Below are 26,703 nucleotides of genomic sequence, written 5' to 3'. Positions count from 1 at the left end.
CAGACAACTCCTAGGTAACGGTGCACGCCTTCGACCCTCTGCAGCTTTTATCGTTCTTCATTAGCCACGGGAAGGTGCTTATACATGACCTGTAGCGAGTCGGTACGGAATAAGACGAAGCAGTAGGTGCACAAGTCTTTGATCAACGGACTCGCTGGATAAAAATGATCGTGTTCAAAGCATCCATATGGATATCGAGGTGTTATTTCCCACGAACTGAAGAAATGGACAAGACTGCTCAACTACACGTTTCCGTTGACGACAGCGAAATTGTTTACTCATGTACAGTGTATATCCGGATGGCTGCCAGAGATGGAGCCTTCCAATGTGCTTTAATGTCTGCGAAAACCAAGGACTCCACAACAGCGAGATCGTGGATCAGGTCGGATCTGCGACGCTACAAGCTTTTCGTATCTCACCGAGTAGGAGAGATATTGGAGACTACGGAATGGCGGTGAGTGGCATCCAAGCTCAACCCGGTGGATGAAGCCAAAAAGTGGGGTCGTGGACCTTACTTTAGCCGGGATAGTCAATGGTTTAACGGTCCAGAGTTCCTGCGACATCCCGAGGAAGCTTGGCCTAGAAAAGACGACGCAATTGGATCAACAGCTGAAGATATCAGACCATCAGTATTGTTCCATTTTGCGGTTGATCCGACACTGAACTTTTCCATCCTTTTTTTTTAATGACCAAAACGCCGGAAAAAATAAAACACTAGCGTTTTCGAGTTCCTTAAAGATTGCTTAGTCAACATTGAAACAACATAAACTCAGTTGAAGCTTATCCAACAAGGAATGATAGGTCGTTAAGTCAAAACGATTTGAAGTTTCTAAGGAAAACTACGGCGCTCAGATGGTATCACAGAACTTTTATTATTGGGAATCGTTTCAGATCGCACTTCAAAAAACAGTGTTGTGAAAAACTCAAATTCTCATAGCTCACGCTAGAGATTTTTCATGCGTGATTTACCAATCACGCATCACAGCGGTCAGAAAATCATGAAAGAGTTGGCACATCTGTTTGACTCTTTGCCTCAAATTTCCTCAGTTTCCTCGCACAAAGTCACGATTTCTTGCTAGTCATGTAGAATTGTAATAATCCTTTCTGACGTAACCAACAATATTCGATCTTCGCTTTTTTTTACGGGTTTTATGGATCAATCATTTTTGACGGCTTCAGCATAATTGAGTGGTTTTGCATGGAAAGCTCAAGCATGAGATTAACGAAGCTGATCTCTAATGAATTTATTCTCGCTTAAGCTCTTAATTGAATTGATTGAGATTTTAGTGTGAATCTATCAACACGGCTAAAAAAGATTTCTTACTGCGAGGAGGTTCCAATCAAGAAACAAAAATGCGCACGCTAAACTCAATTTCTCAGGAAATTCAATCTCATTCCAATCAATACATTCAACCAATGCAACTCAGGATAGTTCGTTCAACACACGTTATAGTATTGTTTTACTTCGTTTACAAGTGTTTTGATGGTATTTGAATTTGCGATCAGTTACGATGAACTATTTCAGTAAACCTTCCCCAGTTTGAATCGATTTGAAATTAGCTATTGTTTGCGTATAGTTGTTGTTTGAGTTTTGTGGATTTCTAGTTTCAAGTTACTGCTGTCAGCTAGGGTGTCTTGTGGCTAGTTGCGTTTCTGTACGGAAGGAAAAAAATGCGTCTTTCTTCTCTATAGCTCGTAGTTCATATTGATTATGATACCTTAACTGTAATTAGGTTCGTTATATCACACTTTGTGGTTCGTTTATGTTTTACTCTCAGTGGCATCTATAAAACAGGCGACCCTCTCTGCGTGATGTGCTGCCTTTCGGATCACACCACTTTCGGTCAGCTGTCAACTTTGGATCCATGCGTACGCTTGGGAGAATGGGTTCTGAGGGGATGATGAAGTTTGTACTATCGCGTGGATTTGGGAGGGGCACTACAGCGAGACAAAATCGTTTCCGGTTACGAATATAGCAGCCGTTCCAAGTCCGGATGGTCCCGGGCTGGATCCTGACGCAGTCGGGGTTGCCGGTGCTAGCGGGGGCGTGGGAATTTCCTTGATTGGCTCAATCTCCTGCTTGATGAATATACTCTCCTGCTCCAGTACAACCTGACGACTCTCTTCGGGTAAAGAAAGTGTGGAGTTGCCACTTGCCGTATACCGCCGACCCATGTTGTCGTACTTCAGGCATGGAAAGCTGTTCTCACACCTGTTGACCAGGTCTGCTTTACTGAATCTCACATTCATTTTGGCGGAAGAGTTCATCAGTTTACTACACTCCTGACACATGGCAGCAGGATTATTGTTTAGACCGGTGATTTCACATGTCTCTTCGATGTTCGAGTAATTGACGATACTGTCCTGAAGTTGGAGGGTTTCTACCGGTGCTATCACACCACTCGTCGATGCGGTGGGATGTTGCGTTGGAATGGTTGGAGGAGGAACCGCCGTTAGCGAAGGCGGTTGACTACTACAGCCGGAAGATGCCACCGTCAATGCTGGTCGATTCTTCCGAGGCAGCGTCGCGTACGAAGACACATTCACCGGGATAAGCTTTCCCTTGGATCGATTTGGTATGTTTAGCAAATCTGGATACATGTTTAGATCAGGATTGTCCAGTGCATCCTGCGTCACCGATACCGAAATAAAGATATTACCGTACGCTGGATTGGGGACCATCTGGGAGCAAAACTCCGGTGGCGGTGGAAACACCCCTACATTCAGCGGGAATTCTTCTCGTTTGGCTGCTATGGACTCGATAGTTATCTGAACCGGTTCCATCGCTATCGTGGAATCTGTTTTCGTTGATGGAGTCATCACATCACTCGCACTGAACTCCTGACGCTCGTTGGTCGTTATACTCAAATCGAGCAGTTTTTTCTCTTGGTCATTGAAACTTACACTACTTTTGATATTCTTCTTTCTTCGTCTGGTTCGGAACTTTCTTTTACACAAACAGATCACTACCGACAGCGAAAGCAATCCAAATATCGTTCCGAAAATACCTAGTATCAACCCAAAGTACCAAAATGTCTCCGGAGTCTTGATGATCACTCGCTCAACCACTTCCGGCAATATCAAACTAAAGTTCTTACTTTCGAAGCCAATTTTATTACTGGCAGTGCACGTGTAGTACCCCGAATCGTTACTGGTGATATTCAGTATCGTCAGATTACTCCACACTATCGTCTGCTCGCCTATCCTCGTGACTCGCTCCGTTTCCACCAACTCCTGATCCACAATCTTCCCGTTTAGGTCCCACGTCGCTGACGGCTCTGGATCTCCATAAACCATGCATCGATAGGTGATATTCGCCCCCAAATCTTCAATGTCGTCCGCATTATCTCGGAACACCTCCACATGTGGAACACATCCGAATTGGTCCGTCTCCACCGATTCCCACGTTGAGCCTTTCAAACTGAACGGTCGGTGGCACTGTAAACTCCTCCTGTTCAACGAATTGTTCAAATACCATCCTCGAAAGTCTCGCAGATGGCAGTCACAGTTCCAGGGATTCTCCTCCAGCAGTAACGTCTTTAGGTTCTTCATATGATTGAACACGTAATGAGGCAAATATTCTAGCTGATTCTTCGTTAAGTCTAGGAACTCAAGCAACTCCAGATTTGAAAATGCCGTTTCCGCAATGCTATTCAGCTGACAATTGTGCAGATCAATGTTCCTCAGATATGGTAGAACCGGAAACTGATCCGACACCAAGTGCTTCAACGGATTACTGTACAAATAGATTATCCTTAACCTATTGTTACCGGCGAACGTTTGCTTATCAAGCGATTCGATTTCATTCTCGCTCAGGTCCACTTCAATGAGAATCTTCAGATTGGTGAAAGCTTCCCGGTGAACGTACTTCACTCGGGAGTGCTTCAGATGGATTTTTTGCAGGTTTCCCAAGCCCAAGCTGGTGAATTCCTCCCGGTTGAGGTACGCGATGTTGTTGTCGTTCAGCACCAGCACCTGCAGCTCGGTGGACAGGTTCGACGGGATCGAGGAAATGGTCAGATTGTTGCAGAGAGCCGATTTCTTTCCGCTGGACCACTTGCAGACGCAACTGGCGGGACAGCTCGCCGTCCAGTCAACACTGAGGATCGGTGAGACTAGAAGAAGTAGCACTGGAACGAGAAGAGTTAAGGGAAGGGGGATTAGCATAAGTTTAATAAAGGATGATTTTTCTAGTGAACTCAAGCCATGGAATTCAGATGAGAAAATGCAAAAAAATAAACAGTTAGCTTCAGCAGAACTTGCCAAAACGGGTTTATGAATTTTTGTTTGATTAATTGTAGGGAAGTTGTCGAGTTGTTTATTGGTACTTTCTTATATATTTATTCTAAGATTTTTAGAACAATTTCATTCAATTCATTGTGCTACTTTTCTCCAAATGTCTGTACATCAAATAACATTTTCCCGAATAACCGATATCCTTGAAAAGGTTTTGTTATCCAAAGTTATCATAATGTTAATCGTTTCATCACACCAGTAAATCTTAGAGTTACATGTCACGTATTATTAGCTTCAATCGTGTAACGCCATTTGTAATGTTACAATGCACATAAAATATCCAAGCTGTCGATCTATTCAAGTGCATAATTTTTGGCAAAATTTTCAGCGTATAATCAAGTAAACCGAGCCTTCTCATCTGCAATTTCACTTCCAATATGCACAAAAAACATGCAATATTGGCGATTTTTGGATGCAAGATCATGGAATGTTTCAGTTTCCCATTGGCGTAGCAAGGATTTTTTCCTGGAGGGGGCCTAGGGGAGGCTAGGAAATTCTTGATTTACCGAAGTAATAATCATGATTTTCACAAATTTCGAAGTTTGCATAAATTTGCGTTGATTTTATACTTGTTTTTAATTATGAATCGTGGTTTACGGCTAACCAGCCGAGTGGAAGTTGAACAACTACCGATTCATAATTAAAAACAAGTATTTATCGAGCAACGGACTCATGTTCCGTAACCGGTCGTTTGAGAACGTCGCGACCCATTGGAAGCCCATACAATAGAAACCTCAGCCAGCACAGTTGCTGGCTAGTGTAGTGTGCTATTTCAATACCTAAAAAATAATGCGCTCTCGGGCTAGGCATTGGATATAAATTGAAAGCGTTGTGTTTGGATGAGCATCTAATTCTTCCGAAAGAGGTGCACTTTGCGAAACAGAACCACGTGATTATTGAGCTGAAATCGAATTCAGGTTAACTTCTGCGTTCATGAGTCCTCTCATGGCGTAGGGGTAACGTGCCCTAACTAGAGATCGGGGAGTCGTGAGTTCGATTCTCACTGAGAAGACGTGTAACTTTTTCGCAAAACTTCACATCAATTTGTCCATTTAATCCAATTGCAGAGTATATGTAATGTTTATCTTCCGGTAGTTGTTGATTTTATGTTTGTGTTTTTTGTCTCATATCAGCTATTATCTCTGATGAGTTACGTTTGATCTTTCGACTTGCTCCTGCGGGGGCGGGCGATGAAGGCAGGATCAAACATGTCGCGCGTTGATCGAGTAGTGAAATGAAAATACACCGCTGATCGTTAGTAGTGTTTGATGTATTGATCGCGTCACTTGCTCTTGCGTGGGCGAGTGATGTACACTTCTTCGACGTACAACGCGATTATCGAATTATATCGTGAATCCAATTAGGCGTGATTATATCATGGATCACATCTCCAACTACTGGCGACTCCTAGATCTCTACTTAGCTTAGCTTAGCTTAGTTTGACTACACATATCAATGGTTGCTATTCCGTGATTGACCGGAGTCAGTGAAAATGCACAAAGAATCAACTAGAAGTTCGGCTGGGAGTGGCCATAATCTTCTTCAGTGTGCATAATTCAGTGCCTCTATTTATACATGGTCAATAACGGCGCCGGCCACGTCCTTGCAGTCAGGTGGGATTGGGGGAAGGAATGTTAGTGTGTAACCTTTGCTATTTGGAGACCGTGTTTGCCTCTGCATCTCCACAAAGGTTACTGGGAGGGATGTTTGTTAATGGGGAGGATCGTTGGGTCACAGGATTCACTTTGATAAGCGATTAGACCATGATAAATAATTATTGGTGAGATATAAACATGCTTATATGTAAATATTATTTTTTCATTTGATATGAACAATATCTATGTAGAGAAAAATTATGCCGACACTTGACGTGACGAACCTTTCAAAGTTTGTTGAATAAAGTGAACCTTTCGCAAGTCTACACTCGTAGTGTCGAACCATTCAAAGTTTTTTTTTAATTACAAAAATAAAGGTAAAAGAAAAAGGTGTTTTGAAAAAAAAAAAAAATTAGACATTAATAATTTATGAATCAGAGTTTATGTCGACACTCACAGTGACGAACCTTTCATAGTTTGTTGAAAAATCATATTTACGTCTCACCGTTGTAACGATTAAAGGTGCAGTCATACATATTTTATAGATTAGAAATAGTAGCATGAAACGAGCTCACCAATTGATCCGTCATCCTTGAGCAGCAACAATCCACTTTCAGCTTCACTCATTTGATCGGCTATATAAAAGCACTCAGAGAAAATAGGCGCACGACCCGAGAGGGAAAACAACTGACGACTGCTCGGGCTTTCTTGCTGCACTGCCTAGGAGCAAGTGTCAACTTCGAAAGATCAAAAAGAACTAATCGAACGCGCCACTTTTTCACTTTACCCGACCGATCGCGCGACATGTTTGATCCTGCCCTCATCGCCGGCCCCCGTAGGAGCAAGCGTCAAGGTCGAAGGATCAAACACAACTAAACGATCACGCCACTTTTTCACTTTCACTCGACCGACGCGCGACATGTTTGATCCTGCCCTCATCGCCGGCCCCCGTAGGAGCAAGCGTCAAGGTCGAAGGATCAAACATAACTCTGAAACTGAACTGAACCGAAACTGAACCGAAAACTCTACTGGCGACTCCTAGATCTCTACTTAATAAATATTCATTAAATCTCTGTGCAACTTCGATTGTTCTGGTCAATCACGGAGTAGCAACTACGAATTGTACGGTCATCTATGCTCATACTCATTTAGCTATTATTTATGAATATCAGTAACGCTTGTAAATTTCAATCTTCATTACGGAAAATATTAATTCTTTGCCTAATTCAGTAAAAAAATCTTCCAAAGAATTCATTCTTGTACAAACTTTTCAGGTATCGGGGATCTCCTTATGAACTATTTCCGTATTTTTCCAGTGCAAAAACGCCTTTACCAGTTTTCACTCAGTTTTTGCCGGGACTCCTAAGGAATCAGCAGTTTTCATAAAACAGATTTTTTCCGGAGTTTCTTTAGGCTTTACAATCCAGAAATTTTGTTAAGAATCTGTATCAAATTGCTCAGAAGAAGACAATAGAATTTTAAACATTTCTCCATGAAGCTACGTATTTATTACAAATAAATTTTAATTGTTGAAAATATCATTAAGTTGTTCATTAATAATGTATCAAGGATTTTCTGGAATTACTAACGATTTCATCAAGAAATAGTTCAATAAATACTACCAAAATTGTGTTCAAAAAATCTCTCTGAAATCCTTTAAGGATAGTGTTCAGTCGCAGCAATTATGGCCCTTCTGGCACCACAGATGCGATCCACAAATGCTTATCAGCAGTGGTCTCGTTTCATCTCCCGTAGATTACTTCCCATCCTTATCACTGCTATCAGGTAGAGCAATAGGAGAGATCGTCTATGTTCGTGTGTAGATATTCACCACTAATCATCGGTATCACTCAGATATCGGAGCAGTAGGCAGTTCTAATCGTGCCGCGCGCGAGATCGCATCAAATACACTTTTGCATTAAAACCAAAGTCTATCGAGCAATAAATTTTCGATTGTCTCAAGTTGGAGTGTAGTTCAATTAACGGGAGTGCTGGTAATTCGACGCGCGTTTGAAATCGAGGAACGAAAAGTGACAACTAGGTCCGAAGTGTTCCCAAGTCCCGGTCTAGATAGTGAACATAATTTTGGTCCTTCGAGCCGGATGTGGCCAATTGACCGGTGGCCAAGTCACTAGTGGCCAAGAAGTTTAGTGCGGAAAATACCACGAACAATAGAACGGACAATCAGTATTGGACATTCGTTACCGCCATCGCGGATTGTGTGCTTTGTGTGAAGCTGAAAATTGAACAGCCTGCATCGAACGGTGCCCCAAGCGAAGAAGGTTTTGTGCGATCGCCGTGCACCAGGTTGAAGCAGAATCGATCGGAGGAGCGGATTCCAGATTTCGACGGATCAACGGCCAAACTGAGCGACGCAGAGGAATCTGGATGAGATAGGTTACCAAGGGCCTGGTCAAAAGGAAAGTAGTATTGCATGTGTGCATGTTGGTCTGTGGTGACATAAGGGTCACCAACCGGTGATAGATGGGATTGATCTGTAATAAAAAATGGTGATTGAGAAGGAATCAGTTGTGATCCTTTTATTTGCATGCGATACTCGATAGCTAGTCCTTGGGTAGGGTTCTCCGATTGACGGTTGGTCTTGATTTCTGCTGGATGAATTTTGGCTGGTTTTCTTTCGCTTGGTCGGTTCCCCTCGCTGCAGTCACCCTGGTGTGTGTCTTTTTTCATACTTGGGGCGTTGAGTTGAATCGCGAGTCGCGTTCATCGCGTGTACATTACGGTCCCAATGAGTTGTGCAGAGACGGAGAAGTTTATGATAGTGTGAGATTAGTAGTTGGTTGACCTAGCAAGCAATTACAAAGTGATTTTATGACAATTAACTCTCTATTAGTGAAAGTGTTTCCATTTATTTGGCAAAATTTAGTGAATGAAGCGAGTGAAAATGACGAATGAGCTGAAAGATTTGATGAAGCAGGAACGCCAGCTTCGAAATACCGTCGAAGGAGTGCGGAAGTTTCTCGGCAAATACAACCCTGAGAGACATCGTGATCAAGTGGAAGCTAGGCTGGAAATGCTTGAAGGTGCTATGAAGAAATTCTACATAGTTCGTCGGAAGATTGATGTTCTTTTGGAGGAGGCGGACGAAACACGAGTGTCCGAATCCAAAGCTACTCCAGAGGAGAAGGCTACTCTCATTGAAGAGTCAATCGAAATGCGCCAAACCGAGAGTGCCGAATTGATAGAAGTGGTGGAGGATACTTTCTGTGAACTGAAGGCATCGTTACAAAAATTGATCCCTACTCATGATGAGTCAGCTGCGGTCAGAGAGCAAGCAGTACCCCCTGCAGCAGGTGCTGTGTCGAGAGTAAAGCTTCCTGAAATCTCTCTACCGAAATTTGGAGGTCGTATTCGTGATTGGGTCACATACCGTGACATGTTCAAAAGCCTGATTCATGGGAACAACGTGTTGAGTGCGATGGACAAGTTTTCGTATCTTCGTTCGTCTCTCGTCGGTGAAGCTCTGCAGGAGATAGCATCGATAGACATAACAGCAGCCAACTACTCGATTGCTTGGAACAGCCTTCAGGAGCGATACGAAAACAAAAAGCTCATAGTCAAGGCGCATCTTGAAGCGTTGTTCAGCGTGGAACCGATGAAACGGGAGAACTACGAGTCGCTTAGTCAAGTTATCAGTGAATTCGACCGAAATCTTCAGCAGCTAGAGAAGATCGGCGAAAATACGGAAGGATGGAGCACAATTCTGGCCTATATGGTGTGCTGTAGACTTGATGCTGTTACTCTTCGACAGTGGGAATCCCACCATGCTTCAACCGAAGTTCCAGCTTATGCGGATTTGATGGCTTTCCTACGCAAACAGGCTATGGTTTTGCAGTCATTAGCACCATCGAAACCAAACCAATCGATTGATCCAAAGAAGCCCAAGTTCACGGTTAGTCACGCTACGTCCGAATCTCCAAGAAATTGTCCATTCTGTAAGGAGAGTCAACATTCGGCCTTCAGATGTCAGAAGTTTCTGAAGATGAGTGTTGCAGAGCGCTACGAGAAGGTAAAGCGAGCTGGACTGTGCCTCAACTGTTTTTCTTCGTCACACCTAGTTCGATTCTGTACGAGTGGAACTTGCCGAAATTGTCATCAAAAGCATCATTCACTGTTGCACATGGGATCCACCAGCGGTGGAGCTGCATCCTCGTCCCAAGCGACCGGTTCCTCCGCCCCACTTGTACAGAACCGACCACAAAAAGCGAACAGTCAACACACACAGCCACAAACTCAGAATCAGACCTTACCCTCTCAAACCCCTGGACAACCTTCAAACTCACTAGCAATATCTAGTACGAGTTCGCAGCCACCATTTTCACACCCGTCACACACCACACACCGCACACAAATTACGCAAACCAATTCCTTGCCCATTAATGTCCCATCGCCGACCCGACAAGTATTACTTTCTACAGCCATGATAGTACTAACTGACCGGAACGGTAAATCAAAAATCGCCAGGGCTCTATTAGACTCATGCTCCGAGTACTGTTTCGCAACTTCACAATTGTGTCAGAATCTGAAGCTGAATGGATCGAACAGTCATCTTTCAGTTTCCGGAATTGGTGGCTCCGTCGTACGTTCATCTAAGATGGTCGAAGCAGTTATATCTCCACGGTTCCAGAGCATATCTTCGTTCAACGAAACTGTGAAGTTACACATTCTTCCCAAACTCACTGCTACGTTGCCAGTCGAAAATGTTGCTATCCAACAATTAGCGGTTCCCGAAGACATCGTTTTGGCGGATCCTGGATTCTACGAGCCCGGCCCAATCGATTTGATCATTGGCGCCGAGTATTATTTCGATTTGCTGAGAGAAGGTCGCAAGAAGATGTCAGATGATGGTCCTACCTTCCAAGAAACCGTCTTCGGTTGGGTAGTTTCTGGCCGTGTTCCTGGTAGATCGGAACAAATTTCGAGAAGTTCGGCGTATATCAGTTCAACTGTAGATCTTCGAGAGTTGCTGACTAGGTTTTGGGAGCTAGAGTCGTGCAACAAGAAGAGTACTTTTTCCGTAGAAGAATCCATGTGCGAAGAGATATATCAGCAAACTACAACCCGAGACAAGGATGGAAGATTCGTCGTCACGCTGCCCAAGAAGCAGTACGTCATCAATCGGCTGGGAGACTCCAAGACATCCGCTCTCAAGCGTCTCTATGGATTGGAACGTCGTTTTGAACTTAACAGTACACTGAAGGCTCTATATAGTGAATTCATCCAAGAGTATCTCTCTATGGGACACATGCGCGAAGTTACAGCAGAAGAGAACGAAGTTCCAGCGTATTATCTGCCACATCACGCCGTTCTGAAGCCCGAAAGCACGACTACGAAGCTGCGCGTCGTGTTTGATGCTTCATGCCGTACTTCCACAGGAATTTCGTTGAATGATGGATTGATGGTCGGACCAGTCGTCCAAGACGATTTGCTATCGATTATTCTACGGTTTCGATTTTATCGGTTCGTCGTAGTCGCGGACATCGCCAAAATGTACCGCATGGTCAACGTATGCCCCAACGACCAGCCTCTTCAGCGCATTCTCTGGAGAAACTCCACCAACGAACCCGTCAAGGCCTATCAGCTAACCACCGTTACGTACGGTACTAGTTCGGCCCCCTACCTTGCAACAAGGTGTCTTCAACAGCTAGCAACGGATGGCGAAGAAACTCACAAAAGGGCTGCTCCAGCCGTTCGAAAAGGGTTCTATGTAGACGACCTTCTGACGGGCGCAGACACCGAAGAAGAGGGCAAGGCTCTTGTAGCGGAGATATTGGATCTAACGAACTCCGCTGGCTTCACACTGCGAAAGTGGAGCTCCAACAGTGTTGAATTTCTATCGAGCATTCCTGTAGATCTTCGAGATGATCGAGCTACCCTGGAATTGGATTCGTCGTCGGCGCCGGTGAAAACTCTTGGGCTCATTTGGGAACCAGCCTCCGACATGTTTCGTTACGCTGTGCCACAATGGAGCTCTCAAACCCCAATCACCAAGCGAATCGTACTATCGGACACCGCTCGAATCTTCGATCCGCTTGGTCTCATCGGTCCTGTAGTTGTCCAAGCGAAGATATTTCTGCAATCATTATGGATCGAAGGCTGCGATTGGGACGATCCTCTTCCCGAAAAGCCACAGGAATTCTGGCTTGAATTTCGTCGAAACACCATCGCCCTCAAGTCTCTCGAGATCCCTAGATGGACGTGCTATACACCATCTCTATCCAGCGTTGAATTACACGGATTCTGTGATGCGTCACAGGCTGCGTATGGAGCATGCCTTTATCTTCGTTCAGTATCGACCGCTGGATTAATTACGGTAAGATTGATCACGTCGAAATCTAGAGTGGCACCATTAGAAGATCTGAAGCGCAAGAAACGGAAGCAGAACATCCCTCGTCTAGAATTGTCATCGGCTGTACTGTTGAGCCACCTTTACGAAAAGTTCACCGACAGCATTGAAACCCCTCTTAATGCGCATTTCTGGACAGACTCAATGATTGTCAAATGTTGGTTGTCGTCGCTACCCTCTCGTTGGCAACCTTTCATCGCCAATCGGGTGTCTGAAATACAGCACATCACCAAAAATGGCTCTTGGCAACACGTCGCTGGCTCTGAAAACCCAGCAGACATACTTTCACGTGGTACGACAGCTGCCCAGTTGCAGTACCAATCGCTGTGGTTCGAAGGTCCCTTTTGGCTTCGCCAAGACCGCTCAGCGTGGCCAAAGCCTTCGATAACTCAACCAATGATAGATAGCACGCTACTGGAAGAAAGAAATGCAGTTTCTCTCCCTGCCCGTGCAAGCCCTCCAAACGAACTCTTCTCACTTCGCTCGTCACTCATGAGCATGGTTCGCCTTGTAGCCTGGCTTCGGAGGTTCGTACACAATACCTCGCAGAATAATCGTTCGACTAGAAGACAAGGAAGCCTGTCTATGTCAGAATTGGATGACTCGCTAACCACCCTCGTTCGTATCGCTCAGCATGAAAGTTACCCGGAGGAATTCGCGGATCTGACGCGGAGTCGCCAGTTGAAGTCCTCGTCGAAATTATCGTTGTTGAACCCCATTCTCATCGATGGGACACTCCGCGTCGGCGGCCGGCTGGCACATGCACCAATCTCCGAGTTCCGTAAGCATCCAATGATTTTGTCCCACCAACACCCGCTAGCCTTGCTAGTAATGCAGCACTATCACGTTAAACTCCTCCACGCTGGTCAGCAACTCCTGATAGCATCCGTTCGTGAGAAGTTCTGGCCTACAAACGCTCGTAGTTTGGCCCGTACGATTTGCCACCGATGCATAGACTGCTTCCGCAGTAAGCCAAAAGTGCACGAGCAGCTAATGGCCGACCTGCCAGCTGTGCGTGTGAGCCCATCAGCAGTCTTTTGCAAAGTAGGAGTAGATTTATGTGGCCCATTCTACATCAAGTACCCGATTCGTCGAAGCCCAGCAGTCAAGTCTTACGTGGCAATTTTTGTCTGCCTAATAACCAAGGCAGTTCACATGGAAATCGTGGCTGATTTGTCTACCCAGGCATTTCTGTCCGCGTTCAGAAGATTCGTCGCAACTCGAGGAAAACCACAAGTGGTAAAGTGTGACAATGCCACCAACTTTGTTGGCGCCAATCGAGAGCTTGAAGACCTTCGTCGTCAGTTCCTAGACCAGCAATTCCAGCATACCATCGTTCGTTCAGCAGAAGACGAAGGCATACAATTTGCTTTCATCCCCGCACGTTCTCCCAACTTCGGAGGATTGTGGGAAGCGGCCGTGAAATCCTTCAAGGGCCACTTTCGGAGGTCAATTGGAACCAGACAGCTCAGCTACGATGAATTAAACACCATTGTCCAGCAAGTCGCAGCTGTTTTGAACTCTCGCCCGCTGACACCTTTGAGTAGTGATCCCAATGACTTTGCGGCATTAACTCCAGGCCATTTTCTCATCGGAAGACCTCTCACAGCAGTACCGGAACCTGATGTCCAAGACATTCCGGAGAATCGTTTGTCCATATGGCAAAAATCCCAGGAGGCTGTTCAACAGTTTTGGAAGACATGGAAAACCCACTACCTGTCCGATCTGCATAACCGGACTAAGTGGACGAAACAGCGTGATAATATTCAAATCGATACGATGGTTCTTGTAAAAGAGGACAATTTGCCGCCGCAGCGATGGCAGTTGGGACGAGTTGAGGAAATATTCCCAGGATCGGACGGCAATGTTCGTGTGGTTAAGGTTCGCACGAAAGATGGAAGCTTCAAGAGGGCCATTTCGAAGATTTGTGTCCTTCCCATCAGGGACAACGCGTCGTCATCAGGAGAGTTCTAAGACTCTTCCATCGCAGAGGTCGTTCAAAAGGAGGCCTCCGCTTCCCACTTCTCATCATTGTGGCCCATTCCGGGACACACATCAGAATCTCCATCGCATAGCCATCTACCAATCCGTCAATCCCTGGGAGACCGTCGTTTTGTGTCGTCAAGCATGCTCTAGTTGTGGCGTCGAAGCAGTACGATTCGTCTCGTTTTAGTCATCCGATGTCCTCAATCCATTCAGGAGAATCTGTTTCCCATGTTCAACATTAATCGCTTCATTTCGTCAGCATCACAGTTTGTCATCACAATCCGGAGTAGACCCTTCCGAGCATTAGGTACCAATGTTCATCCTGCTGTTATTGTACCGACAAGCCTTCGCCAGGGACTGATCAACCCAATGCGATGGCCCAGTCAACTTCAGCAATAGCGACCATAAGGACTCCAGTGAGGCAGCTTGTGACCATCGCCATCTCCATCTTCGTTAGTTTTGAGCGACATCCCGTCGTTTTCATCAGTGCCTGGGGCACTCGCGGAGGCCAGGAGGCCTCCGCTCCAGGCAAGTTACGTTAATGTTCACTAATTCAAGGTAAAAAGCACCCTCTCATCTGCAGATTCGTTTGATGCCACTCCTTCCACTCGCCGTCGACGACGGCGACGATGTAGACGACGACAATGACGATCCGTTCGATGAAGCCCAAATGAGAAGCATGTCCACTCAGTCGACCGATCTCCAAGCAACAGATAGATGTCCATACAGTCCACGTGTAGCAACCCGCTACGATGTTCAATTCCACGCGTCGAGAAAGCCGAAGGTCGAATGCAGCGAAATAGAAACCACCCAATATTGCCCACTTCGAGAAGCAATAGTCGTCCAGAAACCACAACAGTCCATCATCGTAAACAATCATCACCAACGATCGGCAGCTGCCGAGTCGTATAGCCAGTTGGCAGAAGTAGGCCAAGGTCATCGTAGTATATAAGACAGTGTCAAAAAATTCGCTTAGCGGTAGAATTAGTTTAGCAAGATTCAAAACAAATCGAGCCATGTTCGGCAGAAGTACATAGTTGAAGTAGAAATGTAGGTAGTACAGTGTAGATTGAATTTTTCTGAACCTTTTATCATTTGAAATGCAGAGATTTCAAGGCGGCCGGCATGTTCAGTCGCAGCAATTATGGCCCTTCTGGCACCACAGATGCGATCCACAAATGCTTATCAGCAGTGGTCTCGTTTCATCTCCCGTAGATTACTTCCCATCCTTATCACTGCTATCAGGTAGAGCAATAGGAGAGATCGTCTATGTTCGTGTGTAGATATTCACCACTAATCATCGGTATCACTCAGATATCGGAGCAGTAGGCAGTTCTAATCGTGCCGCGCGCGAGATCGCATCAAATACACTTTTGCATTAAAACCAAAGTCTATCGAGCAATAAATTTTCGATTGTCTCAAGTTGGAGTGTAGTTCAATAAACGGGAGTGCTGGTAATTCGACGCGCGTTTGAAATCGAGGAACGAAAAGTGACAACTAGGTCCGAAGTGTTCCCAAGTCCCGGTCTAGATAGTGAACAGATAGCTTAAAAATTCACAGTAAAAATTTTTATTTTTCTTACATGATTTCTCATAATATTCCACAAGATTTTCATAAATATTTAAATAAGATTCAATTGGAAAAATGTTCTTAGTGATTTCTCAGAGAATTTTTCAATAAATTTATCTGCATTTTTTTGAAGAAATCAATTTGATATTAATTCCCGAATTCCTTGAAAATTCTCTCTCGCATATGTTGTGTGAAAATTTCTTCGAAAACGTTTACCCATATCTTTTTCAATTCAATCATTTCAAAGTTTTTGTGGAATTGGTTCAGCTATTCTTTCATTAACACTTCCGTGCAAATATTCAAAAATTTGAGAGAGGAAATTTGTTCAGAGATTCCTTTTTTGTTATTAAAGCTCGAATTGAATTTGGAAAAATATTGAACTCTTGTCAGGAAATTCAAGAATTGACCGTAGAATTTTTGGAACTTCATGTCGTCTTGACAATGTACCTCACAGAAAAAGCCTTGGTGTTTTTGTAGGATAAACTTAAAAAAAATTTGTTCATTTTTATCGTCCTCATAATACACAATGATTTATGTTAAAACGGATGGATTTGTTTTATGAAGGTGTTTGTATCTCATATCTTAAAAAATGTTTTGCATGAACTTCGAAGCTTTATGATGGCAGATTAATCTAAAAATTATTTTTTTCCTACTTGCAGCAATTCCAAATAAAATCTTTTGGAGGCAATATTTTAACTATTGTGGTAGAACTGTAGAAGTTGAATGTGAAAATATTGGCGGTTTCTATCAAGAACTTTGCCAAAAATGTTTTATAACAATACTCATAATTTAAAACTTGTAGGAAATTTTTGCATAACTTTGAAAATTCGTTGGGGAATTCCTGATGGATGTTCAGATATCAGGAACCATATGTATAAGAACACTGAAAATTTCTTAAACTCCTGGAATTTATTTTTCCCTTTTAGATTCTTCAAAATGTTGCTTTTTGGAGTACGATTTTTTTTGTACGAATTTGCTTAAGAATACGTCATGTGAAATTTAGTTTTTGATTTTTATAATTTTTATTTTTGAACATCCCTATCTTTTTTCAATTTTTTCTTGAATCCTCTTCTAGTTACTGATTTTTGGCAATAATAAAAATTCAAGTTTATACAATACTTTTAAAAATAATAAATTTTTAATATTTTTCTGGACATATTTTTATTTTCCGTGTAATTAACTGAAAAACAGGTTTGAAATTATTTAAATATCACCAAGCTCTTCTTCTGTTATAGGTTGATAGTAGAAAAATATAAAAGGTACGATTTTTTATATTACACGTTAAATAAACCCCAGGCATTTGTAGTTTATATAAGAATACATTTTTTCAAACAATTTTAAAAAATACAAAAAAGTTTCAAAAGTCATGAAACACGTTTCTAATATGCGTGTTATGAGTCAAGGTTTGAGCCAAAAATAAAATTATTTTGATTTCCAAGCTACGAAAAAATACACAAAATTCCAAAGTGTACCCCATCTGAAGGCGGGGTTGGGTATTAGAGGGTTAAATATTTTTGAAGGAGTTATGATGAACTTCGCGAAAAAGTTTTTAATAACTTTTTTGCGAAAACTAGGGTAGTTAACGGCAATGGTGCCAAATTGGACAGTTATCGGCAATCAAATTTCAAATTCCAGATACACAGTATTTTTCAATTAAAACACATCAATGAAAACATTCAGATGTTTCTTTGTTTTGTCAGCTTCTCGTTGACGAGATTACCGAGACTGGACGAACAAGAGATTCCAGTTCTTATGAAAAATCTGCCGAAGAGAAAAAGGCTGCCGACAATAGTCACACGGACATGGGTTGTTCGAAGCGATTAAGTTTCCAAGAAGGTTTTAACAAGTCTATCGGTGTGAATCGATAGAGGATTGATCAGCGCATACATGTAAACAGACAAACACGTAATTTGTCTGCTGATTTTCGAGAAAATTGGAACAGAAGCGCGACATCAGCTTGGACTGCCAAGAATATGTAAATCCCTCTATGGCAGCGTCCATTTATTACGTAACGCCAAAATTGGCAATTTCTGGACCCCCTCCCCCCCGTCCGTAACGCTTTTTGTATGAAAAATTTCAAATTTTTGTATGAGCCGTAACGCTTGAGCCTACTCCCCCCCTCCCCCTAGAGCGTTACGTAATTTGTGGACGCCGCCTATATGAAGGAATTTGACAGTATAAACTTTTAAAAAGATTTCGTTTTTTTTAAGTAATCCCGGATACCTATTTCTGGATTAACTTTAACATGAAAAATTTGAAGCAAAAGGTATAAGCCACTCTTCGATATACATTAACGAATTTGATTAAACTAAAATATTGAGACGATTGCCCCTTCTGGGTAAAGTCTCTCTAAATAAAAAAATAAATAAACTAAAAAATGAGACCGCAAAAAAATTTCTTGGTAAAACGTAGTTTAGAATGAAATCAAAAAGTTCATTCATGCGAAATTGTTAAAAAAATGAAGAGAAAACAAAGAAAGTACATATTGCTGGAATAAAAAATTATGGCCGATTTTTTTACCTTTTCTTAGAAGCCTTAACCAGGTTGAATTTTTTTAAAGATATGTTATGAATTAGGCCTTGTATTTCACCAGTAATTCCAGCTTTTTTGCGTCTTAGAAGTTCCTTTAGTAATTTTGCCTATTTATTTCCTTGCCGAGACCTTTTTTATCAATGAATTTCTTCAAAGAAATCTTATGGGTGCAATCATCATCACCGGACACCTCGATCAGGGCACCCTCCAAGAACACAGGAAATCATAATGCAGTTTAAAGGCTACGGTATGAAATAGTATGGTTTGCACTACTCAGAAAATTCGAATTTAAGGAACCGATTTTCTACTATACTGACGCTTTTTAGTGTCACAGTATTTTGCAACGGAGATGTCGAGCGACAAGCTAGATTTTCCCACTTTTATTTAACAAAATAAAAGAACGTAATCCAAAATTCTGGAGGGGGCCTGAAAGACTCTGGGGGGGGGCTGCCCCCCTTGGCCCCCCCTGTTCCTACGCCAATGCAGTTTCCTCGAGATTGCAAGAATTCCTGAATGCAATGAGTCCTTTCACATAATATGTCGCTGAATTATTTTTTTATTAGCTACACTTTACACTTGAATAGTGCATTCGTGTCGTAAAATATTTCGTCGTCCGCGAAGCAAACAAATTGTCAGAATCTCGTGAAAACCGTGCCTCGACTGTAAAGTCCAGCTTTCCGCATGACACCTTCAAGCGCAATAGTGAACAACAGGCACGAAAGTCTGTCGCCCTGTTGTAGTCCCCGCCGAGACTCGAACGAACTGGAATGTTCGCCCGAGATCTTCACGCAGTTTTGCATACCATCCATCGTTGCTCTAATCAATTTTGTGAGCTTTCCGGGAAAACTGTTCTCGTCCATGATCTTCCATAGCTCTACACGGTAAATACTGTAGTTTGCCGCCTTGAAATCGATGAACAAATGGTGCATAGGGACCTGGTACTCACGGCATTTCTGGAAGAATTGCCGCACGAAAAAGATCTGGTCCGTTGTCAAGCAGCCGTCGTTGAAACCTGCTTGATAGCTTCCCACGATCTTGTTAGCTTTTAGTGATAGACGACGGAAGAGAATCTGGGATAGCACTTTGTAGGCGGCGTTTAGGATAGTGATCGCACAATAATTTTCACACTCCAGTTTTTCGCTCTTTTTGTAGATAGGGCATATAACGCCTTGCTTCCACTCCTCCGGTAGCTGTTCCGTTTTCCAGATTCTGACTATCAGCCGATGCCGATGGGTTCCACTGTCCGCTGTGCTGACGTAGCCATCGCCTTCGCTGTTCTGACCTTCTGTGCCTGTTTTCTCAGCGCCATTCAGGTGTTCATCGTAGTGCTGCTTCCATCTTTCGATCACCACGCGTCCGTCCGTCAAGATGCTCCCGGCACATCTCAGCTCGCGGCACGAAGCCTTTGCGGGATGTGTTGAGCTTCTGATAGAACTTCCGTGTTTCTTGAGAATGGTACAGCAACTCCATTTCTTGGCATTCGTCCTCTTCCAGGCGGCGCTTTTTGTCCTGGAATAGGCAGGTTTGCTGTTTCCGCTTCAATCTGTATCGTTCCACGTTTGTCGCGTACCATGCTGCAGCTTTGCAGCCCGCGCTGCATTCTTCTCCTCTAAAACCTCATGGCACTCTTCGTCGAACCAATCGTTTCTTAAGTTCCGTTCGACGTATCCGACAATGTTTTCGGCAGCGTCGTTAATGGCTGCTTGGACTGTCCTTTCTGAAACACCAATGACCTGGTAGAACCTGTGTCAGGTAGAAATACATCTCTCCACATGCCGGTGGGTTCATCTTCCTTGCTTCGCGCAGTGTCACTCATGCTGCCACCTCACCATAGGTCCGACTCTGACCATCTTTCGTACGTTTCTGATTTCTCTTCGTTGGTTTCGTCTCGATATCCGTCGCCGAAGGTATGAAAATGAAGATTATACCGGCTATAACGCATGCAGCACCTGATAATATCGATCCATGCGCACTCGTGACTCGCACTGTCAACAGGGGATTTTTTTTTTATTACCGTACGGGTTTGGGCCGAAGGGTCTCAGATTTTCATGAAACTTTTTCCACAGGCAGGGCTCATGGATATATGAATAAAAAAAAATTGAGAAAAATTCAGGGTCGCCTATTTTTCCGGAAAACTCAGGTGGAAATTTTTTGTTTTCCCTTGACACTTACTTTGAAAAATCATAACTCAAGAACGAAGCATCGTAGAAACAAAGTTTTTATATGAAAATTTAAGCAAATTTTCTCAAAAATCCAAAAAAAATATGAACTGGTAAAAGTTTTCCACAAAATTTTCCACAGTTGGGAAAATTCCTAAAGAAAAGCCGGAAAAACTATGCCCGAACTCGTGGAAAATTTTCAATAAAATATTTTCGAGAAGGTAATTTTATAAGCTTTAATCACTGAAATTTTTGGAATGCATTTTTTTTTATCGTTTTTGAGTTATGGCCAATTTTGTGAAAAATATCCAGATGTGCCATATAAGACTTTTCTTTTAAAAATCATAACTCAAAGAAAAGCTGGAAAATCTATGCCCGAACTCGCGGAAATTTTTTAATAAAATATTTTTAAGAAAGAAACTTTATAAACTTCAATTCTGGTAACTTTTAGGATGTACTTTTCTTTAGTTCCTGATCTATGGTCAATTTTGTAAAAAATGCAAAGATTTGCCATACATGCATTTTCGTTTAAAAATCATGACTCAAGACTCATCATGACTTGTCGAACCGGATTCAAATTATCTCAAAAATATGAAATTTTTGAAGTGGAATCAGTTTCCCAGGACATTTTTCACTGTTTATGAAAACAAATAATGAAAACCCGATTAGCTATTCCAGCTTTCAAACAAAGTATATTTGAAAAGAGCGATCAATAAGATCCAATCCTACAATATATTTCAATACGTTCATTTTTCGTTCCTAAAACATGATCAAATATTGCTAGGATGAGCTGTTTGCACCATATATTTACAAATTTATAAGTTCATAAACAAAATTTCTTAAGAACGAAACTACATAGAAACAAAGTTTTCTTCAATCAGAATGTAGGCAATTTTTTCCTGTTAGGTAACTACAAAATTGACAGTTAAATAAATGGGTAGACAATATGACAAATAGGTATTTACCAATTCAAGTTTAAAGCGTTGAAATGGCTTGAGAATTCCAAGTTTACCAAAAACTAACAAAGAGCAGTGAGAAAGTGCAAGTGTTGTCTATCAGCTGTATATTCCTCGTTATTAATTTTTGGAAAGTGAAAAAAGTTTTCCCGATGCTGTTGAAATGGACAAAGTTCAATATTACGAATACAATTCTTTATGCTATAACCCCTTCGGACTGGACGGCCACAAATCAGTAAGGACAAATCTACGATCGATCAGCCAAGGCCTCATCAGTAAGTTTCATTCGAATGGAGTTCGGTGGATTACGGAAAAGATGAAAATTTGCGTGAAGTGCTCCATTACCGGTTCGACAAGTCATGATGAGTCTTGAGTCATGATTTTTAAACGAAAAGGCATGTATGGCAAATCTTTGTATTTTTTACAAAATTGACCATAACTCAGGAACAAAAAATAAGTACATCCTAAAAGTTACTAGAATTGAAGTTTATAAAGTTTCCTTCTCAAAAATATTTTAATAAAAATTTTCCGCGAGTTCGGGCATAAATTTTCCAGCTTTTCTTTATGAATTTCCCTAACGGTGGAAAATTTTGTGGAAAACTTTTTCCAGTTCATATTTTTTTGGATTTCTGAGAAAATTTGCTTAAATTTTCATATAAAAACTTTGTTTCTACAATGTTTCGTTCTTGAGTTATGATTTTTAAAAGAAAAGTCTTATATGGCACATCTGGACATTTTTCACAAAATTGGCCATAACTCAAAAACGAAAAAAAAGTGCATTCCAAAAATTTCAGTGATTAAAGCTTATAAAATTACCTTCTCGAAAATATTTTTTTGAAAATTTTCCACGAGTTCGGGCATAGTTTTTCCGGCTTTTCTTTACGAATTTTCCCAACGGTGGAAAATTTTGTGGAAAACTTTTTCCAGTTCATATTTTTTTGGATTTTTGAGAAAATTTGCTTAAATTTTCATATGAAAACTTTGTTTCTACAATGTTTCGTTCTTGAGTTATGATTTTTCAAACAAAAGTCTTATATGGCACATCTGGACATTTTTCACAAAATTGGCCATAACTCAAAAACGAAAAAAAAAGTGCATTCCAAAAATTTCAGTGATTAAAGCTTATAAAATTACCTTCTCGAAAATATTTTTTTGAAAATTTTCCACGAGTTCGGGCATAGTTTTTCCGGCTTTTCTTTACGAATTTTCCCAACTGTGGAAAATTTTGTGGAAAACTTTTTCCAGTTCATATTTTTTTTGGATTTTTGAGGAAATTTGCTTAAATTTTCATATAAAAACTTTGTTTCTACGATGCTTCGTTCTTGAGTTATGATTTTTCAAAGTAAGTAGTGTCAAGGGAAAACAAAAAATTTCCACCTGAGTTTTCCGGAAAAATAGGCGACCCTGAATTTTTCTCATTTTTTTTTATTCATATATCCATGAGCCCTGCCTGTGGAAAAAGTTTCATGAAAATCTGAGACCCTTCGGCCCAATTTGTACGATAATAAAAAAAAAATCCCCAACAGCAGAAATGCTCTGTTCAACTATTTGTGGTTCCACTTTGCTTACAGTGTCTTGCCCAAAGCAGGAACTCCATACCTAACTATCGATGATGCGACTTAGCTATCAGATGCCTCGCACTGCTGCTTGGACCGCCTAAGTTAGGTATGATTAGCCCTGTTGCATTTATTGCCTTTTCGGACTTTCCGAAGCGTAATCAACGTGGTTGTAAAAATTCAGCCGATCGTCTATCATTACTACCAGGTGCTTCAATACGCGCTTCGGTGCCCTTCATTTGTTTCGTACACCAAGATTCTGCCCTGGAGGTAGCTCTTCAGGATCTTGCACAGATTGTCGGCAATCGAAAAACAGAGATTTTTTACTGAAATTTTGCAGAGAGCTCTCTTTTTATATTATATAACGATAAAAAATAAAACATGGTGAAATTTGCTTTTCAATTACGCGTGACGACAGTTTTCATTTTACTGACTTTTTCGGTAGTTCCAAAACCCAGTAAAATTTTACCGACCCCAGTAATTTAATCTAAGTGTGTGGGATTCGAACTCACGACCCTCAGTTTGGTCTTGCTGCGCGTTTACCGCTACGGCTATCTGGGCCCCATGATGGCACAGCACCTTATAACATTTAGATTAACTAGACTTGATCTCCAGTTTGAATGTGGTCCTAGCTTCTCAAGAAGCCGTCCTTTACTCCCTTCTTTCCATTTTCATCCATGGTCTCTGAGCCCGTTTTCTGGCTCTGAGACAAGATGCGTAGAGCGTACTGTTCCTCGGCTCCATACTCGTGGCATAGTTGCATCACAAGCCGTTTTCATCCTTATCAATCAATCCTTATCGGTAGCTCGATGGCATCGATATCCTCGTTATTGTCATCTTGACAAAGTGCTTCAACGAATAGTCCCTTGTTGAAGGTTGATGGTCTTTATGGGTGTACCCCTCACAAACTCTCCAGTTCATATTCGATGACAATGCAGGACTGCAAAACGTAACGTCGATGAACGATTCCCTTCCGTTACTCCGAAATGTGCTAACGGAGCCTTCATTGCACAATCGTACATCTAGCTTCGCTAAGGCTTCCTGAAGGATATATCCTCTTGCGTTGGTCACTCTGCTGCCCTACTCCACAGCCCAGGCATTGAATTCTCATGCAATGAGTATCGGCTTGGATTCTTGGATAGGGAATCTGCCCACAACATGTATCGCAGGCGTCCCTAGTATCCTGTCACGTCTGCTTTTTGGTTCCATCTCCCGGCAAGGTTCTGCTTCTCTTTGGTGTCATGGAAACTGGTGCTTTTCATCCCCACTGACCTCTCTTTCGGCCGCTTATTGGATGTAACAGCGAGAGCAGCTTTAGCCGTCCGCAATGTGAACTCCGCTGTTTCGATTCTCCTCACTGCCGTATCGTACTCTTTCACCGCCGATAAGAGGGCATTTCGAATCCGTACGAGCATGAGCTTTATCTCCTTGTGGACGACGTTCTTATTGTCCACGTAATTTTGGAATTCCTTCGCAAGGTATTTTGCCACTCGTACTTTTGGCTCCTTTAGCCTTATATTTTTTCTGAAAAGTTGTAATCTTAAACTTTCATTCCATACAAAAAGATTGTAAATCGGTTGAGCTGTTCTAAAGTTATTATTTTTTTTAAATAAAAATTCTAATGCGCTGAGACATACAGTGTGTGCCGATAAAAAATGACTGACGTATATCTCAAAAACTGAAAAACACTTATCGTGAATTTTCTGAACTTTCAAGAAAAAATGAGAACAGCAATAGCCCCTTTGGTCCCGAGGGCTTCAAAATACGGAAAAACGGATATTGTTTGATCTTTTTTCATGTAAAAAAATGTGAACTTTTATATTTTTCTTGAAAAGTCAAAATCTGTAGCTTTCATTTCGTCTAAGAAAATTGAAAATCAGTCAAGCAGTTCCAAAGTTATAATTTCTGAAACAATAGAAATTTTGAAAGGTGCGATTTTTCTGGTCACCTTATTTCTGAAATGGTCACCTTAATAAAAACAACCCAAAAACCACGTGTGTCCTTATTTCGGATAAGGAACAAAATAGCAAATTTTCACGGAATTCGGTAACCCACTAGATCTGTTTTTCATGGAATGGCTGTATACTAATAAAAAGCGTGCTATGCACGCTGTTACCATTGAATTGTAGGACTTGGGTTTTTAATTATGCGAGATTTTATGCAATTTAAGATCTGCACTGATTTACATTGCAAATGAATATCTCAGTTTCCCTATATAATGTGATGAGCATTAGAATCTCTGCCCACAATCAGTTGAAGGCCGGTGTCTATTGAAAGACGTCAAAGACGAAAGAGTACAGAGTGCACTGTGTAAGACGTATAATGCGAAACCATATAAATAATACAGACAATCCTCATAAAGTTGATCGTGATGTTGGATGACTAACTTCACGCGGCTACAAAGCAAAGCTATGCTGGAGGTGTATGGGTTCGAGGTCGGTCCAGGATCTTTTCGTGATGAAAATTTCCTTGACTTCTCTGGGCATAGAGTTTAATCGTATCTGCCAAACGATATACGAATGCGAAAATGGATATTTGGGCAAAGAAAGCTCTTGGTTAATAACTGTGGAAGTGCTCTTAGAACACTACGCTAAGTATCCGGCTCTGTCCCAGTGGGGACGTTATTGCCAAGACGAAGAAGAAGAATTGTAGAAGGACTAACATAAGGAGACTTCCACCATTATTCCGGGTATCGCAGGTAGATTTACGAATCGAAGTCTAAACAATCCGTTTAATAATAATTGATTTATTCCATACAGTAACACTAATGCTTTAAAAGGTTCCAAATCGTATGGCATCAGAGTGTTTGCTTTGGAATTTTCTAAGCTCAATCCTATAGCCACTTTGAAATCGACTCCACCTCATCGGTGGCATCCTTTGACCGATTTTCGGCAAACACACCGTACCACACTTGCATCCAATTGCAGCGCCTTTGTCGGTAAGGCGTGTAATCTGTTCATCCTGTTGACGTCATCGCCGACCGGATCGGACCGTTCCGGAGAAAGAACGGAAAACTTTTCCCAAGAAAGGAAAGACATCCAAGTGTCACATTGAGATGCCATTTCATGTGCACTGTAGCTGATTTTGAACCTGGTACCGGTTGGGCTGTCGGAAGGTCCGAACCGGACGTCTGGGTGGACGAAAACTTCTGCTTCGCTAAGAACCGATAGGAAATGACAATGCAGAGCGCCAGAATAGACAGGATGTAGAGGAGACTTGTGCTTAATGAGTGGGGTTGAGAATTCAACAGAAATCTACGTTGAAATCATATGAATACGAAGTGATAAACCGCTAGTTGTTTTATTTTAAAGCAGAAGTCCTGAGATACAGTTTAATTTGAACAAATAATAATTAGTTCCCCAGTTCCCCTACAGATACGAAATAGAAAAATAAACTTACCTGTTAAGCAGAACTGTATCATTTTGGCGATTAAACATAGTTGAACGATAAAGTTGCACTTGGCGTTTCCATTAAAAAGTTTCTCCTTTCTCCGGTTTGACCGCTTGGGATGAGAACTGGTCGGTCCTGGGCATCACCGCCACCACCATTTGTAGCACCTCGAAGCTATTGTGAAGCGTGGTCGTGCCGCTGCTGATCGTCACCACCATCCAGTCAGTGCAGCGCCCGGTGGCCACCAATGGCGAGTTTCACTTCACCGACTCGGAATGGACGTTGCCTGTAATGCAA

At 42.1% G+C, this 26,703-nt stretch overlaps 1 protein-coding gene across 1 annotated transcript; it reads right to left on the bottom strand.

The window, feature by feature from the left end:
• Positions 1-1,246: 1,246 nt before the first annotated feature.
• Positions 1,247-26,703, bottom strand: LOC5570717. The gene is made up of 2 exons (XM_021845100.1): positions 26,416-26,703; positions 1,247-4,130 (listed from the first exon to the last, which is right to left on the bottom strand). Exons 1-2 carry the CDS (start codon positions 26,435-26,437, stop codon positions 1,939-1,941), a joined length of 2,214 nt encoding a protein of 737 aa, XP_021700792.1. The 5' UTR covers positions 26,438-26,703; the 3' UTR covers positions 1,247-1,938.

The sequence above is a fragment of the Aedes aegypti genome, chromosome 1 (genome assembly GCF_002204515.2).
Source record: "Aedes aegypti strain LVP_AGWG chromosome 1, AaegL5.0 Primary Assembly, whole genome shotgun sequence".
Lineage (NCBI taxonomy): Eukaryota > Metazoa > Arthropoda > Insecta > Diptera > Culicidae > Aedes > Aedes aegypti.
This window is presented reverse-complemented; position numbering and strand designations above follow the sequence as displayed.

What these genes read in the sequence shown, in the direction of transcription:
- LOC5570717 (XM_021845100.1), bottom strand. Translation starts at nt 26,437, where the DNA reads ATGATACAGTTCTGCTTAACAG. An exon ending in GATACAGTTCTGCTTAACAG is followed by an intron (nt 4,131 to 26,415) that starts GTAAGTTTATTT and finishes TTCTCGTTCCAG; the next exon opens with TGCTACTTCTTCTAGTCTCA.